At 39.2% G+C, this 14,948-nt stretch overlaps 1 protein-coding gene across 1 annotated transcript in view; it reads right to left on the bottom strand.

Moving 5' to 3' along the window:
- Positions 1-246: 246 nt before the first annotated feature.
- LOC128379761 (electrogenic sodium bicarbonate cotransporter 1-like) overlaps positions 247-14,948 on the bottom strand; it is a 30,034-nt gene continuing 15,332 nt past the window's right edge. Inside the window, exons 8-25 of the mRNA XM_053339389.1 lie at positions 14,675-14,832; positions 14,486-14,573; positions 12,969-13,123; positions 12,214-12,330; positions 11,554-11,728; positions 9,900-10,033; positions 8,571-8,833; positions 8,011-8,063; positions 7,732-7,917; positions 6,941-7,054; positions 6,105-6,266; positions 5,376-5,554; positions 4,726-4,798; positions 3,969-4,037; positions 2,827-3,000; positions 2,573-2,737; positions 2,321-2,414; positions 247-1,948 (exon numbers count right to left, since the gene is read on the bottom strand). Of these exons, the coding sequence (XP_053195364.1) occupies positions 1,905-1,948; positions 2,321-2,414; positions 2,573-2,737; positions 2,827-3,000; positions 3,969-4,037; positions 4,726-4,798; positions 5,376-5,554; positions 6,105-6,266; positions 6,941-7,054; positions 7,732-7,917; positions 8,011-8,063; positions 8,571-8,833; positions 9,900-10,033; positions 11,554-11,728; positions 12,214-12,330; positions 12,969-13,123; positions 14,486-14,573; positions 14,675-14,832 (2,403 nt within the window). The 3' untranslated portion in view covers positions 247-1,904. The remainder of the gene's footprint in view (positions 1,949-2,320; positions 2,415-2,572; positions 2,738-2,826; positions 3,001-3,968; positions 4,038-4,725; positions 4,799-5,375; positions 5,555-6,104; positions 6,267-6,940; positions 7,055-7,731; positions 7,918-8,010; positions 8,064-8,570; positions 8,834-9,899; positions 10,034-11,553; positions 11,729-12,213; positions 12,331-12,968; positions 13,124-14,485; positions 14,574-14,674; positions 14,833-14,948) is intronic.

Genomic DNA, 14,948 nt, shown 5'->3' with positions numbered 1-14,948 from the left:
AGCACTTTTAGCTTGTACACTATAAAAGCAGTAGTTCTTCCATGACCGGAAGTTATAACATTGCGTTGCCTCACAGTGATTGTTTGATTTTCATTTAAAAAAACAAAACATTACATAGTTTAAAAAAATTACTCAAAGACCGAAGATTTCTCACATTAACAGCTTTTAAATATAATCACATTTAAAAAGGAAAATTCAACTCAAATAGACTCTTAGGCTGAGTTCGTGGTGAAGTGTGTCAGATCATCAAACTGCGCTCATCGTTTGAGATGGGTTCAAAAGAAAAAGGTCACCACTTTTTCCCCACTACAGTACATGACACATGAAGGAAATAACATATTATACTGATGTGTTTCAATCATCAGATCATTTTGATTTTCATGTTTGATTTTACCTTGTATATATAGAAATTGTTAAATTAACATTTTTTGGTTTTGAAGAAAAAAACCTAACAAGTAATTTAGATGGAATAACCCCCTTTAAAAACACTGCAACAAAAAATCGTACATATTTCATATTGACAAACAAACAAAACAAAAATACAATTTCTTAAGTGTCACTGAGCAAAAAGGAACTCAAAGTGGAGATTCAGAGATCCTATGCAGTGCCAGTTGAAAAAAAAAATCAGTGTTTAAATACAAATAATTGCACAACAGATGTTTTTCTTTATATATAATGCCTGGCACCTACAGAGAAATAAGAGGTAGAGCTACAAAACAGATATAATACATCTATATCTCCCTAAAACAGGGAAAAGACAGCTGAGTGGATACAGACCACTGAGAAAGAATATCTTCAAATTTGCATTAATTGGGAAGTTAAATGGTAATACTCCAGATTCAAACGACAAATAAAAATTTGCCAAGTCTTTAAATATAATAAATATGGGGGGAGGGGGGTTGTTCCAGTTTGTACAGTGCTGAACCATTTACTTGCCAAACTGAAACAAATGGGTTATTCTTACATTAACTTCTGTGATGTATTTTATGAATATGCAGCCTCAGATGGATGCTTGATAAATAATGAATATGCCCATGAATACAAAATAAATGTCCGCCCATGACTGCACATAGATGACCTTTTTGTTCACAACAAGAAGAGGAGGATTTCTCATGTGTGTGTCTCCTGAACATGCAGTATACCTCCACTTTGTTTTTTAACTTAAGACTATAAAAACTGTACTATCAGAGAGGCCAGTTATGTTTCCTGTTCTTTGGAATAATCTAAAAACAAAACTTGCAGGGAACTCCTAATATGTACAGCATGAAATAAAACTTGGTCTGGTTGGTGTGAAAACCATCTGCATTCTACTCTACAAACCTATCCTGGACATCTTTACTTGGACACTTGATAAATTATTAGCATATGCATTAATAAGATATTAATGTCCCAGAAAAACTGCATACAGATGACCTTTAGTAGCCCTTTGTTTTATGCAAGCAGTCATGCAGATGAAAAATGATCAAACGGATCTTGTCGCTTCCACATTAAAATTCAGTACCCCCAAAGCATTTCTCAATTTTAAGACAAATATTTCCAGCCACTGTGATTGAAATCCTCACATGATTAAGATTAAAAATACCATCCTGAAATGGTACAGTATAAAATTAGGTTTCTTATATTGTGCTGGTATCTTAGGTTAATGCATTCACAGATCAGTATCAGAGCCCTTCCTCCAGAAGAAACCATTGTCCTCAGTGTCTTGGTCTATTCGAGTTTGAGGCAAGCCATTATAAGAACCTCTGTCAAGACTGAAAGAGCAAGAAGAGATATAGCGTGATATAAATGTGGTGTCTCATGAACTCAGAATCATACACCAAGAACTCCTTGTGCATTTCCTTCCATGATGCGAATGGCAGCTGGTATTCACTTACTCTGCCACTGTGGGTGACTCAAAGTACTGTTCAGCACGGAGAATGCGTGTTAAGGAGAGTCTGCGACTGATCTCCTGAGGGAAGAAGAAGAAACAAAAAAACACTTTAAAAAAAAAACAAACAACAACTTTACTGTCACTTTGAATTTTCATATTGACCAGCAGAAAAGAAAAGTATAAGACAAGAAAGCAAGCGCTGCAAAACTGCGATTGACATGAAGAGGAGGGTTAAAACTTCTAAAAACATCTTTAACAGTTCAAAGTTGCAGGTCAGAGCAGCATTAAAGAACAGTCAGAAAAGCACAATGATCTTTTAAGTTGTTAAACTCGATACACAGCATGCAAGAAGTATGACTAGTATGACAGAAGAGAGTTGTGAACTTGAAGCCTTTAGAAGCAAAGGTTCGCCATCAGCCAGCATGAAAGCAAACCATGGCTGGTACTCACTATTCAAAGATTTATCCCCCAACATGGGCTCCTGCTCCATCATATCCATAGAGATTTTTATACTGGGTATATTTTCATGGTAGGGATAGTCAGACTGTGGGAGGTGGAAGGGAGAACATTAATACACAAGGACTTATTTAAAAAAAGGTGAGGATCTACAGGATGCTGTCTACAATCACAAGACAATACTGGACATTTTTTCTACAAATAGAGATATTTGGAGAGGTTAAGTTTTATTTATTTTTTACTTACAAATTCCATTTCACTATCGATGCTTCCCTTCTTCTTCTTGTTCTTTTTCTTCTCGTCCTCTTTCTTCTTTTTGTCCTTCTCTGGGATGACGTCATCCAGATAGCTGAGGTCATGTTGGGAGAAGACGTAGTCCATGGCCTTTCGAACAGCAACCAACGCCAAGATCTGTAGACACAATCGTTTTATGAGCTTTTGTCAAATCTTTTTGTGCGTTTGTGTTCACAGTTACATGAGTGACAGCGGCCGTTTCTCACCATGACAGGGAAGACGATGGCGGCTACTGTAGACTTGAGGATCCAGAGGAGAGCCAAACACAGGCCCTGGATGAAGGTGAAGAGGTGGATGCGTCTCTGGGGGACGTGCCGCAGGTAGATGAGGTCTGGCTGGTGCTTGGCTGGCATCAGGAGCAGCTGCAGGCGATCCATGAACTGATGCAAGCAAACAGACACACAGGGGTCAGATATGACTGGAAACTGGAGATGCTGCTGTCAAAGGTTTCACATCATTTGCATATTGTGTAGAAATGTGTCATTTATATGCAAGATGCTGCAGACTTTATTATAACAGACTTTATTTCATATGACCTCAGTAACTCTTTAGGTTATGGTTAATTCTGGTTTCTGCACTGGCTGGATGAATGTCTACATGAGCGTTGTATGACACTATAAATAATTTATCCAATGTTTTAAAGCCGTAACAGTAGTGACAGATTAAGCTACAGCAAAGCCTTTGACGTAAGCATGTGTCAGTGTTTTTGTAATTCCTGTCACTGCCACAAGAGGGAGACATAAGTTCTGCACTGTAGATTTAAGGCTGTATTTAATCTATTTTCTGTTGTAAAACTGAAAATAAAGGAAAAAAAAATACATGACAATATAAATTTGATTTAAAAGAGTAAAATAAAAGATAAAAATAGAATATATAAGATGATACAGAATAAGAAGTTACAGTGCAGTACTAAATATGATTAAATAGACCCCAATATAATTTAATAAACAGTAAAGTCAAAGTACATTACAATTTGAAATGCAGTAATTAATTCCTGTCAATGAATGCTCCATTACTCCAGCATTTTGGGGGTCAGTTTATTTGCTGTATTAACAGTTTGATATCAATTCTGTCTCCATCGTCAGAAGAAAGATGGATATGAAGTATGTTCCTTTAACACAAAAGGCGTGACATCTGGGTGTGGTGGTATTATATAGGCACCTTTGACATTAATGAAATGAAATAATGTAACAAATCAAAAGCACTTTGTATAGCACACTTCATAACCAAAGGAAATTCAAACAAACTTGCCTTGCCCAATGAGTTCAATTTAATGGGGTAATTTATTATATATTTCTTTCAAGTACTTTGCCCAAACACAGATACTACACAGGTAAGACTCACTCACCTGGACGCCGTTGAGTGACGCCACACCCATGTAGAGGAACACACCATACAGCACAGGCATGGGAATGAACTATAAGAACACAGAACAAAAAAAAAAGGTTTTAATGTGATGTGTGACCGGCAGTTTTGTCAACATTGGCAGAATAAAAATAGTCCACAAGCAGCTCTTCTAAGAATGTTCTTTTAATAGACCTCAGTGCGACATATGGCTGCTATTTCTGCAGGTTGGATAAGTGTTACACAGGAATGATCACCATGAAGTCTTGCATCAACTCTTACATAGTGAAGAAATTCACTACAAACTGGCGAGCAAGTGCTAAAAAAAAAAAAAATGCTATGTAAATAAACAGGCAATATTTAAAGCAGAAGTAGATTAAGCATAAAATATAAAAAGTCACTGTAGAATAAAATGACAGTCTAGAAACTAAAAATCTCAAAGTCTCCACAAGACCATAAACACAATATTCAAAATGTCCACAAGGGGGAGTACCAGCCCCAACAATCCCCCCACCTCAGTGACTTTCCAGTTCCGATGGGTGGCTTAATGAGGGAATGGAAACTAGAGAAGGCACTCAGCTGCAATCCGATCTTAAGCCCTGATGAACATGCTTATTTCACATCACATTACTTCAACTATGGGACTTCCTAATTGGATGAATTGAAGATTTTTAATTTGAGAGGGGTGACAGGAGTTTGTCCTAAAAGAGGTGGACAGTAATCCATATTCCCGTGGAGGAATTAAGAAATTTGAGCATTACCTTGAGGATAGGGGCCATGAAGACAGAGAGTCCCGTCAGGAGGAACACAAAGATACCGGTGACTCTTTGCTCCCTGGATTTCAGAGGGGGAAAACACAGCAAAAACACAAAATTAATCAATAGATTTGAGTCAATGTAGAAGAAAAGTTTATACTATGTACCAAACTGTGGCTTCAAATTTATACCACATGTAAAACTTGTAGAGCAGTAATGTAATAAGTCAATTGCTAACTATGTTGATTGAAGGCTGATTAATCATTTTGAGCGAACAAATTGACTCTTCTTCTAGTCTTTTATGGTAGTGAACTGAATAGTTTTGGTTTATGGACTGTTGGCACAGTGAATCTCTCAAGCAGAGTCCGGGGGGTTCATTATAACTGCTACGTATATACACAAAACAGGGAAGTAGCAGCATGGAAATGAGGCGTGTCTACTTATGCACACTTGCAAATTGTGACAAATTTTTGGTGCATGCAATTTTGTCAACATGTAAAATGTTTTGTGTGGATTCTACACACAACTTCATATAACATAGGCCTTAAAAGACCTGGACCCCACGTGTTAGTCTGAGAGATTTATTTACACCTGGGAAATCCAAAACGAATGAAATTAACTACCTGGCTCAGTCAAAAGCCAACAACGCAACTCACCTGACACCAAGAAATTTGGGCATCTCTCCGGGGGCCGATGTCTCCGTCTCCATTTTCAGAGAATCAATGTGGGCAATGGAGATGACAGTGGCAGCAACATACCAAGGCAGGCCCATGAAAGAGCAGATAATCATCAGGACAGCCACCCAGAACAGGTCCAAGTGATACCCTGCCCCTTTCTGAAGAGAGACAGCAGAGGAGAAGAAAGAGTTCATCAGGAGTTGAACCACAAGAGGAGGTATTCTCACAGTGAACCAAAGTACACAGATTTAGTATAACTATGGTGCATTAAAAATGAAAGTAATAGTGTAGTCATAGTAGGGATATGGCTACTTCATGCTCCTATTCTATTGTTTCAGGAAATGTATGAGCTTAATAGGAGTGTTTTCATGTTTGCAAAACATAAAGTAAAATGAAGGGATTTAGTGTTCTTGTGTGCTTCTGGCATTGTGGGGAAGGCTTTGAAACCTACAGACTATCAAAATTGTCAGAAGATGTTAATATATTTCTGCTTTACAGTTCAATAAATATAGAATTGATAGAAAGAGACCCATTTAAAAACTTTTTTGGATGGATAGTCCACATTTCTTAAAATTAGGGCAAGATTACACTGGGGGGACATTTGACCTCATTATATCTAAAAATCTTCAGTACAGCCCTGATTCATTCATTCATTCATTTTATCCTTAAACATTTGAAATGGGTAAATCTTTGAGGTAAAGGACCAACCTTGAGTTTGTGCTCTTTCCTGTTGACAATCACGGCAGTGATCTGCTGATCCATAAATATCAGAATGGTGACCAGCAGAGCGGGGAGTGCAGCTGCAAGGTACACCCACCAAGGGTTACCTCCAAATGGAGGAATAAACCAGCCCCTCTTTGGATTTGTGGGCTAGAAAAAAAAAATAGTACAAAAGAGATTGTTAAATTGAGCCAATATAGCTATAGACCCAAAACGTGGAGACACATCACTGCTGTATCACCTCATGTCTGCACACACCAAAAAACAGCTGCATAAAATAGCTATTGTGAAATCTTACTTGATGACCCTTTCAATGAGTCTTAACATTGAACTGAGGCAGAAATTACCTGGTGCATCATTACATGACAAATCTGTGAATTCAAACTCTGTGGTCAAACAAAGCTGTCTCTGTACTTTCAAATATAAGACAGTCTGTGTTCTCACATCGCCTATAATCAAACGTGTTATTTGATGAAGGTACCTGCTTCTCTACCCCCCCCCCCCCCCCATCACTCCCTTCCTTTATGTCAAGAGGGGATCTTAAAACTGGCTGAGGAACATTTGAGCTTAGAAATCTCAAAGAATGACTGTGTCTTAGTTTCAGGTAATGAGGATCACTTACTGGGCAAACTACAAAGAAAGCATTCTACTGGGATTTTAAGGAATCACGGTGCCTTTCTAGCAGAAACATGGATCATTATCAGTGTAATCTGAAGAAAACTACACCTGGCCGGCTATTGTTATTCAACCAAAAAAACAATTCAGTACAATGAAATGATGGGTGTGGATGTGCTTCACTTGTCTTCCATGTGTGGTGCATGTACCTTGAATTCACTTGGCACTATGAGCTTTGGAGTGCCCACACCAACAAAGGCGTCCACGCCGCAGAAGAGAAGAATGGCCAAGATGATCGCGAAGTCGCTGATGAGCTTCCTCACCTGTAAAGCAGGTTTGACAGTGTTTTTCCAGCTTGTAGCAATACAGGCTCTTGTGTAATTTTTTCTTCATGTGTTTGGTAAAAGGACTACACCCTGTTAAAATACATGTTTGTAGATAAACAAACACTGGCAGATATTACCTTGCTGAGCGTGTGCTTTTACAAACTGCATGAGTACAGCATGTGCAAATTATGTCTGTCTTTTAATGTATTTGCTCAGCAGTCGGGCTCCAATACTTTCTAACCACATTTAAACCAGATGAGATATTGATAAAGAGGCAATCAAATGATTTGCTAGGAAAAGCATATTGGTCTATATGGTCAATGTGAATATTATCTTTTCCCCTGGTGCCTTAGTGAGGTTGATATTTGTGGGTCTTTTTATGTGACATGCTTTGGTTATTTACCAGACATTTGCTGTTACTCATTTGAATAAAATGCAAATGACGTAGCAGTAATGTATGAATCTGAGCTGGAGCCTCGTGCCACCTCACTTCAAACACTGTTAATAGTGTGAAATCTGACCTTCCCACACTCACTCTCATTGACCCTTGCTCTTGTTAACAAACCTGAGAATTGCTAGTTAACTATTGTTTGGGCGAACAAGGCTACAATTGTTTCACTCCTCTTCCAAGAGAACTGTTAAAAAAAACTTAAGTGACCGTTGCTGTCACTCACTGTGGTGGGGAAGAAGCGGCTCGTCTTGAACTTCTTCAGACCCATGGAGCAGGTGTAGGTCCCAAAGAACAAGATGAAAGACATCAGGGTGATGTCAGGCACGTAGCCACAGGCCTCTCCGACCAGCTGCCCTCCGAAGACCTTACACTGCTCCATGTCCAGGGACTCCCAGGTGGCATTTACCGGCTGTGGACGCAAAACAATATTTGGGATATGAACAAAAAACAAACTACTAAAGCTAAAGCTACTAAGTGTCACAAAAACAGGAACACCACATACCAGAGCAGTACTGTTTGTCAGGGCAGAGACATCAAGGAGTTCTGATGAGTTTCCTAGTGAAAGAGAAACAGTAATATCTTATCACCAAGATGAGAACACTTCTCTTCTCTTACACTTCACATTTGCCATTTTGGATCTGTTTCAACATCTCTTTGCCAAACAACCCTGCCAAGTCACTCGCAACACAGAAACTGATAGGGCTGTTGAGAAAGTAAACAGTGGTATCTACAGGCTGACGCATTCTAGTATCATTTGTTATCTCCACTGTAAACATGGAAAATATAAGTTGAAAGCTTTGTTTGACAGACAATAGTAACACAAGTACCAAATGCCAAAACTGAATATGACTGGTCAACTTTCACTGTCTGGTATCAGTGGTGATACTGAGATTCTGAAGGCGCCCGGAAACAAATCAACGATAAAGAGTTTTTAGGTTAAATGTTTCAAGATTTCAAAGTGATCGTATCACACGCTGCCTGTGTCATTGGATATAGTGAAAAATCTCCCGTAATCTCTTTATATGACCCACTGTGACACTTTCAAGAGCAACGGCTACGTACCAGGCATGCACTGGCAGTCGTAGTGAGTGATGAGGTCTGGATTGTACTTGGCGTTAATTGGGTTGTGGTGCGCCAGCTTTATCATCTTTTTGAAGGCATCATAAATGAAGATGAAGCTGATGAGCGCAGAAAAACCTTCCTCGGTGAAGCGTGTGAAGTACTGCACCAGGAAGCTGGCGTCTGTGGCGACCAGCACCAGACAGAAAAAACCCGACCACAGGCCGATCCACAGCCGGAACTCAAGGTAGTTGAAGTTATTGTCTCTGAGGAGATAGAGGAAACGGTTAATTGTCTATTCATACACCTTTATATATTTTATTATAGTATAATCCCTCCTAAGAACTTGCTATACTTGCGGTTACACCTGTCTGGCTCGAATTCTGTGAAATTTGAAGGTGTAAAATGATTGCACCCAGAGTCGTCAGTAGGCTTTTATATGGATAACATGCATCTGTGGTGGATATATATACACAGTACGTATCCCAGCAGCTGTAGAAGGACTAACAGCTGCCACTGACTCAGCAACCAATGCCTTGAGGTATGGAAACATTTGGGAGGACACAGACTCCACAACATTCTTCTCACAGTGTAAAATTAAATGAGAGTGAATTATTAATAATGGAACATAATCAGCATGGTGTTTGGTAATGCTAGAAGTCTCTCTGGGAGAGGAAGGGAGTACAACGGAGGGAGGAGGGGGATGTCAGCATGCAGACAGGCTGTTATACTCATCAGGTGTTGTGAATTTAACATGTGATACTTATATTTACATTTATAGGTTAAGTTACAGTAGTTTTTTTTATTTCTAAAAATCAATTTCAAGTTATTACAGAGAGCACTATTACATGATGTACTGTCTTTTGCTGAAGACACTTAATTTTACTTTCTTTCATATCTGGTTCTACACCAGTATGTGTGTATAGTTCAGGTCTTGTCTGAGTCAATTTGGGACAGGAAGTTGGTGGCAAAAAAGACGTGGGAAATTAATCAGTATCCTGGACAACCTGTTACTGCCAAGAGATTTGCAGTAAGCACAAGAAGTTCTGAGATATTGTTCAAATAAACAATCCTTAGGCAAAGTTGCCAGCTTGCTTATTAATATGCATTTCTTTTATTTTTATTTTCATATTATTTATAGTACGGGGATGGGTGGATACCATTTTTGTAAGCACACAAACATCATTTGGCCTTTGAGGGGGAAGTCTATAAATACCTTACAGGATACTGCCGCATTTTTTTAAGCTTTATTTCACCCATGCAAAAAAAAATAAAAAAATCATTGACTTTAAAAAAGTGACTGAATGAGTTCGATCAGTTATTATTACACACCGGCTGAAGTGGAAGAGGAGCCTTTCGAAGACGAGCACCGGGCCTGTGCTGCTGAGAATAGTCAAGGGTTGACCAGACAGCAAACAGAACACTGTTCCTGTCAGTGCTGTACCCAGGAAACTCTCCAACACTCCCTGCAACATAACACACAGGGGAAAACACACACACACACACACTTAGAAAACGGCTCATGAAGCATGTTAGGTCTAGAAAAAATACAGTAGACATGAGAATTTGTTCATATACTGAGCATTACTCCCTATTAACTATTGAGTCTTTAAGCAGCATTAAAACTCATTTTCACTTTTGCTTTCTGAGCTACTAAACATCAATGACACAATTCTGCTCACTCAGCTGTAAAGCATTGTTTTCCCTATATACACACATCAAAAAGCTGCAGGGCTGGCCAATCAGGACAAGCCTGTTTCATTCCTAGTTTGTGTTAGTTATTCATACTAAGTGTATTTTACAAGCCTAATGCTACACATGGTAGATACAGTAAATAGACAAGCTGCTGACGAGCAGGCTGCACTTGTGAGACTTGCACTCATTGCAAGAAAGTTCAGGTGAGGGCAGGGATTCCCTCTGGTGTGCTCAGAAAGGGAGGGATGGAGGATTGAGGAGCACTTGTTGGCGGGGGGTGGGGAGGAGGGGGTCAGTGAAGACGTAGCCGTGATGAGGCTGCAGTGGCTGAGTAATCTGGATCTGTGGTTATTTACAGCTTGGGCAAATCCCCGAGGCCGGTGCTCTGTAGGTCTCCAAGGATGCAGAGCTCTTTGCCAGGACAGAGGCTAAAGCATGCAACTCAGTCAGTGGACAAACTTATACTCTCAGCTGTCAGAGGCGTCAGTATGGAGGCAGAAGTGTACGCCATTATACCACAATTGTACAATACTTCTGTATGCAATACTGCCAACAGCAGGTACAACAGATGGATGCAGTATGAGCCTCTGAGCTCCAAATTAGCATGGCTTATCAGCTGAAGTCAACTGTTTTTGTTGTTCATTAGTTTGTGATTAAACACACAGAGAACAGATTAAAATCTATGTTATTATAGTGCACATACAGTATTTGTGCAGCTCTTAGACAATTTCCATTTTTGTCACATTAGAAAAAACCTACTGGTAAATGTGCTTCGTGAGTAAAAATAAGTAAAGGAAGAGAGATATGCTGGTAATATGTTTCATTGCAACATTGCAGCTATTTAAAAAATATGTCAGTTCTTTATTCCAGTAACTTTCACATCATGCGTGACAAAAATGAATAAAAGCAATTACACTTCTGTAAAAAACAGCCAACTTCAGCAATAAAATCCACTTAGAAATGATGTGTGATTTAGTTCAGGGCAAACTCATAAAGTGTCAATGCCACCTGAAACCAAACTGGATCATCTGGTTCAGGTCACAAGTGGTCACAGTAATGTCAGGGTTCATCGTTTTGGCATCACGTTAAACTGTGTCAGCAGTCATGACCAAAACTTGAAAGTTAAGCTGGTTCAAGGTTGACTGCAGACTTGTTTTGTCTTCAGTCAGCTGGAGAAAACAGCAGTGTTGAGCTTTCCCTTTTAATGTGCAACAGGATATCTCTACAGAAACCTTGCTAATTATTGATATAAAACAACTAAATGAAAAAAAGAGGGGGGGGGGGGGTTTACCTGCATGTTGTCAGTCGCATCTCCTAGCAAACCTCCAAATGTGATTGCATTGGTGACTGTGCCCAGGTAGATGAACAGGATGGCTGACAGAGACTGGATATTTAGCGCATCATAGAAGTCACTGGCAAAAAATGGCAGTTTCCGCTTGATATCCAGGACAAGACCTCCACAAAACCTTAAAAAAAACAAAAAAACAATTCAAGTTAATTGGTGCAACACAGATTCATATTCTAACTTTCACTTCAGCTGTATTAATGACTCACAATGAGCATAGGGTGGGAAATAAAAGATTATTTACTTTGGAAATATGTCAGTTTCCAAAGTCATGTCATTGGAATAAAAAGGGAAACAGGAGGTTACACTGCTTCCATTGCTGTTCAGTCATGTGTGGATGTTAGGAAATGATCCTCATATGGAAACTTAATGAATAAAAACGTTCTTGTTTTCATAAGCTTGTTTTCACTCCATTTCATATTTTCATTGTCCTCAATCATGTCTCCATCAGGATGATAACAAGGCAAATGTAGGCAAACAAGGCAAACCTAATATTCACCTAATAATATTGAAATCATTGACAAGGCAAACATATTCACCTAATAATATGGAAATCATTGTAATGATAGAGTGCTGAATTTACAATAATATGATGATCTTAATTACCTTCTAGTGCACTGAAGCTCCTCTCCAACCTGGTGTCCCCCTCCCCCTCCATGTCCTGCATCATGGGGAGTGTCACCATTCATCTGAGGTGGGTCTAATCCAGCATACATGTTCTTCCTTTGGACAGAGGACAAACAGTCACCAACCATGAACCATCAATAAATTAATACAGGAAGGGAAAATCACATGAAATCTGAAGCTTTGTCAAAGAAAACATTATATAGGCTACATCTTTGTATGTCACATAAAGGTAGGTATATAACACTGGCAAGATCAGAGTATTGTTCTGTGCTGGTGACTAACAAACAGCACATAATAATATTGTAACTATGCAACCTTCTACATGTTTAATCTGACACTCATTATTTACACTTGACTTAAAGTGAAACTAACATTTGACAGCAGAAATAACACATTCTTCCTCTTATGAATGGGAGGTAGCAGTAAAAACACACACCACCGTTCAATACAGTACACTCAGAGGTGGTTTTTGCTGCTACAGCTTTACTTGTTAGCCATTAGGTTATGGTGGCTAATAATGGCAAACTTTAGGTAAATATTGGGTCATGTCGCTGCCTTTATAACTCTTCCCTTGCTTGTGCCACTATTACTAAATTACATGACCTTGCTTTAAAAAAGGAGAGGGTGAGATGATAAATTAATCATGTGACACACTTGATAGATTTATAATAGATTGATGAGCAGTGACATCATTATCTCTTAATTTAGACTAGGTCGTATGAATTAGAGCAGACCTCTTGTCCGAGGAGGGCAGAGACTTGGGTGGCTCTATCCTGATATCAGGGTCCCACTCGCCAGGAGGCAGGACGATGACCTCATCCAGAAACTCCTCAATACCAGCCAGCAGGTCCTGCCTGTCCTTCGCTTTATAGGCGATATCATGGAAAACCTGCCAGCAAACAAACATAACAATCCTATTAGTAATCAACTGAATCAATAATGCAACATGTCCTTAAAATATTTATCTAGGACTTGAGGGGAAAAACCACAAAATGTGAAAGCATGGTGGAGAACACAGAGAACTGGGACACAGAGTGCAGCACGTCATTGAAAATGCAAATCACAGCAACTGACCTCGCGACTATATTACTGACGACAACCAAAGAATTTCCTTAACTCTTTCACAATGTACACAAATAATGATTTATTATCTGTGTCCATCCCACAACCACAACCACAGGCACAAGCAGGTGGAACACTACAGGGCACCAAAAAAAAAAAAAAACATCTGATAAACTTGTGACACAACTGTTAGGGGAGAGCTGGGAGGGTAAAGTTTAACTTGAGGAAATCCTGGAAAAACACTTCCTATCCTGTCATGTTGACATAAAAGTTATACTGGGAAAACCGAGACCTGTGGGAATTTGCAGGCCAGATGGTCTCGGGGTTAAGAATGTTATATATATGAGCTGTCTGTTAACATTTCTGAAACACTAAGAGGTTGAGTCAAGAGATGTGAAGATACACACCAGAAACACAAGGCAGACAGATGGAAATATGAGGATACATTAACTACAAGAAACAAGCTAATAAAAAGATATAAAATGTGTATATTAACAGTTATGCATATAAATAAAAAATATATATATTGTATGCTTTATTGTATTATATGCACCAAAAATCTGTCTCCCACAACACACAGCTTAGCAATTAAACTATAATTTGGTCAATGCCAACAAGCCTGACCAGACCAACTGCTGTGATGATTAATCCAGCAATATCCAAAGAGCTGAAAGATTTGGCTGGAACTGCAGAGGAACCAGGAGGAGGTGTAGGTGGATAGCCCTGTTACACTGGTGTAACGAGTGCAACTGGATAAATAAATACCAAGATAATGAGGATAAATTATTTCCGATAGTGCGTCATCTGGTCATTTTTAGTCGTGACTCCAGGGATGTCAACGTCAAGCCAGTCGCTTGGTTCATCACTTTGGTCAAGCTAGAAATATTTTAAAAAGCTACTGAATCCCAAGAGGATGAATCTTACTGACTTCAGTGATCCTCTGAATATTTCTCTAGTGCCTTCAGCTTATCAACAAATACATGGAAAACTAATGACATTCCCATTCACTTTAGCTCTACACTGTGTTTAGCCCTACTTAGCACATGATAGTAAATTAACAGATGGTTAACATGCTAAATTGAACAACCTTACATCAAATTAAGGCCAATTTCTCTGTAGCGGCTCAACTGATGTTCAAAAGGAGAGAGTTAAATGGACAAATTTGACATTGACATGATAATAAACATACCTCATCTGACATCAGGGTGGCAATGGCTCTTCCAATCTCATGGTAGGACTTGGCTTTACCTTTAGGGCCCAGCAGCACAAAGAGAAATCTAAGTAACGACAAAAGAAAATGAGAGAAAAAGTTAGCAGTGAAATCCGTTGTCTTGAACATGAGTGGCTGTTAAACATTTTACAGCATTTGTGTGTCTACCTTGTGGGCACTGGGACTTCGGTGAGAGCCCCCAGCATGACAGCCTGCTGCAGACGAACAAATGCCACAAAGGGAGTTTCCAGGAAATCTACCTCTCCGACCAGCACGTTTGATGCTTCGGCATCTCGGGGCAGTTTTTTCATGAACTTATTCTTCAACTAGTATGGGAGAGAGAGCAAGTCAGAATGGGTGAGAAAACAAGAAAACAAAGTCTGTGTATAACAAAGTCAGGCAGTATTGTAACAATATTAACTATGAATGCCAATTATTTGAA

Source organism: Scomber japonicus, chromosome 19 (assembly GCF_027409825.1).
Source record: "Scomber japonicus isolate fScoJap1 chromosome 19, fScoJap1.pri, whole genome shotgun sequence".
NCBI lineage: Eukaryota > Metazoa > Chordata > Actinopteri > Scombriformes > Scombridae > Scomber > Scomber japonicus.
Note: the sequence above shows the minus strand (reverse complement) of the source record. Positions and strands in the feature narration are given on the sequence as shown.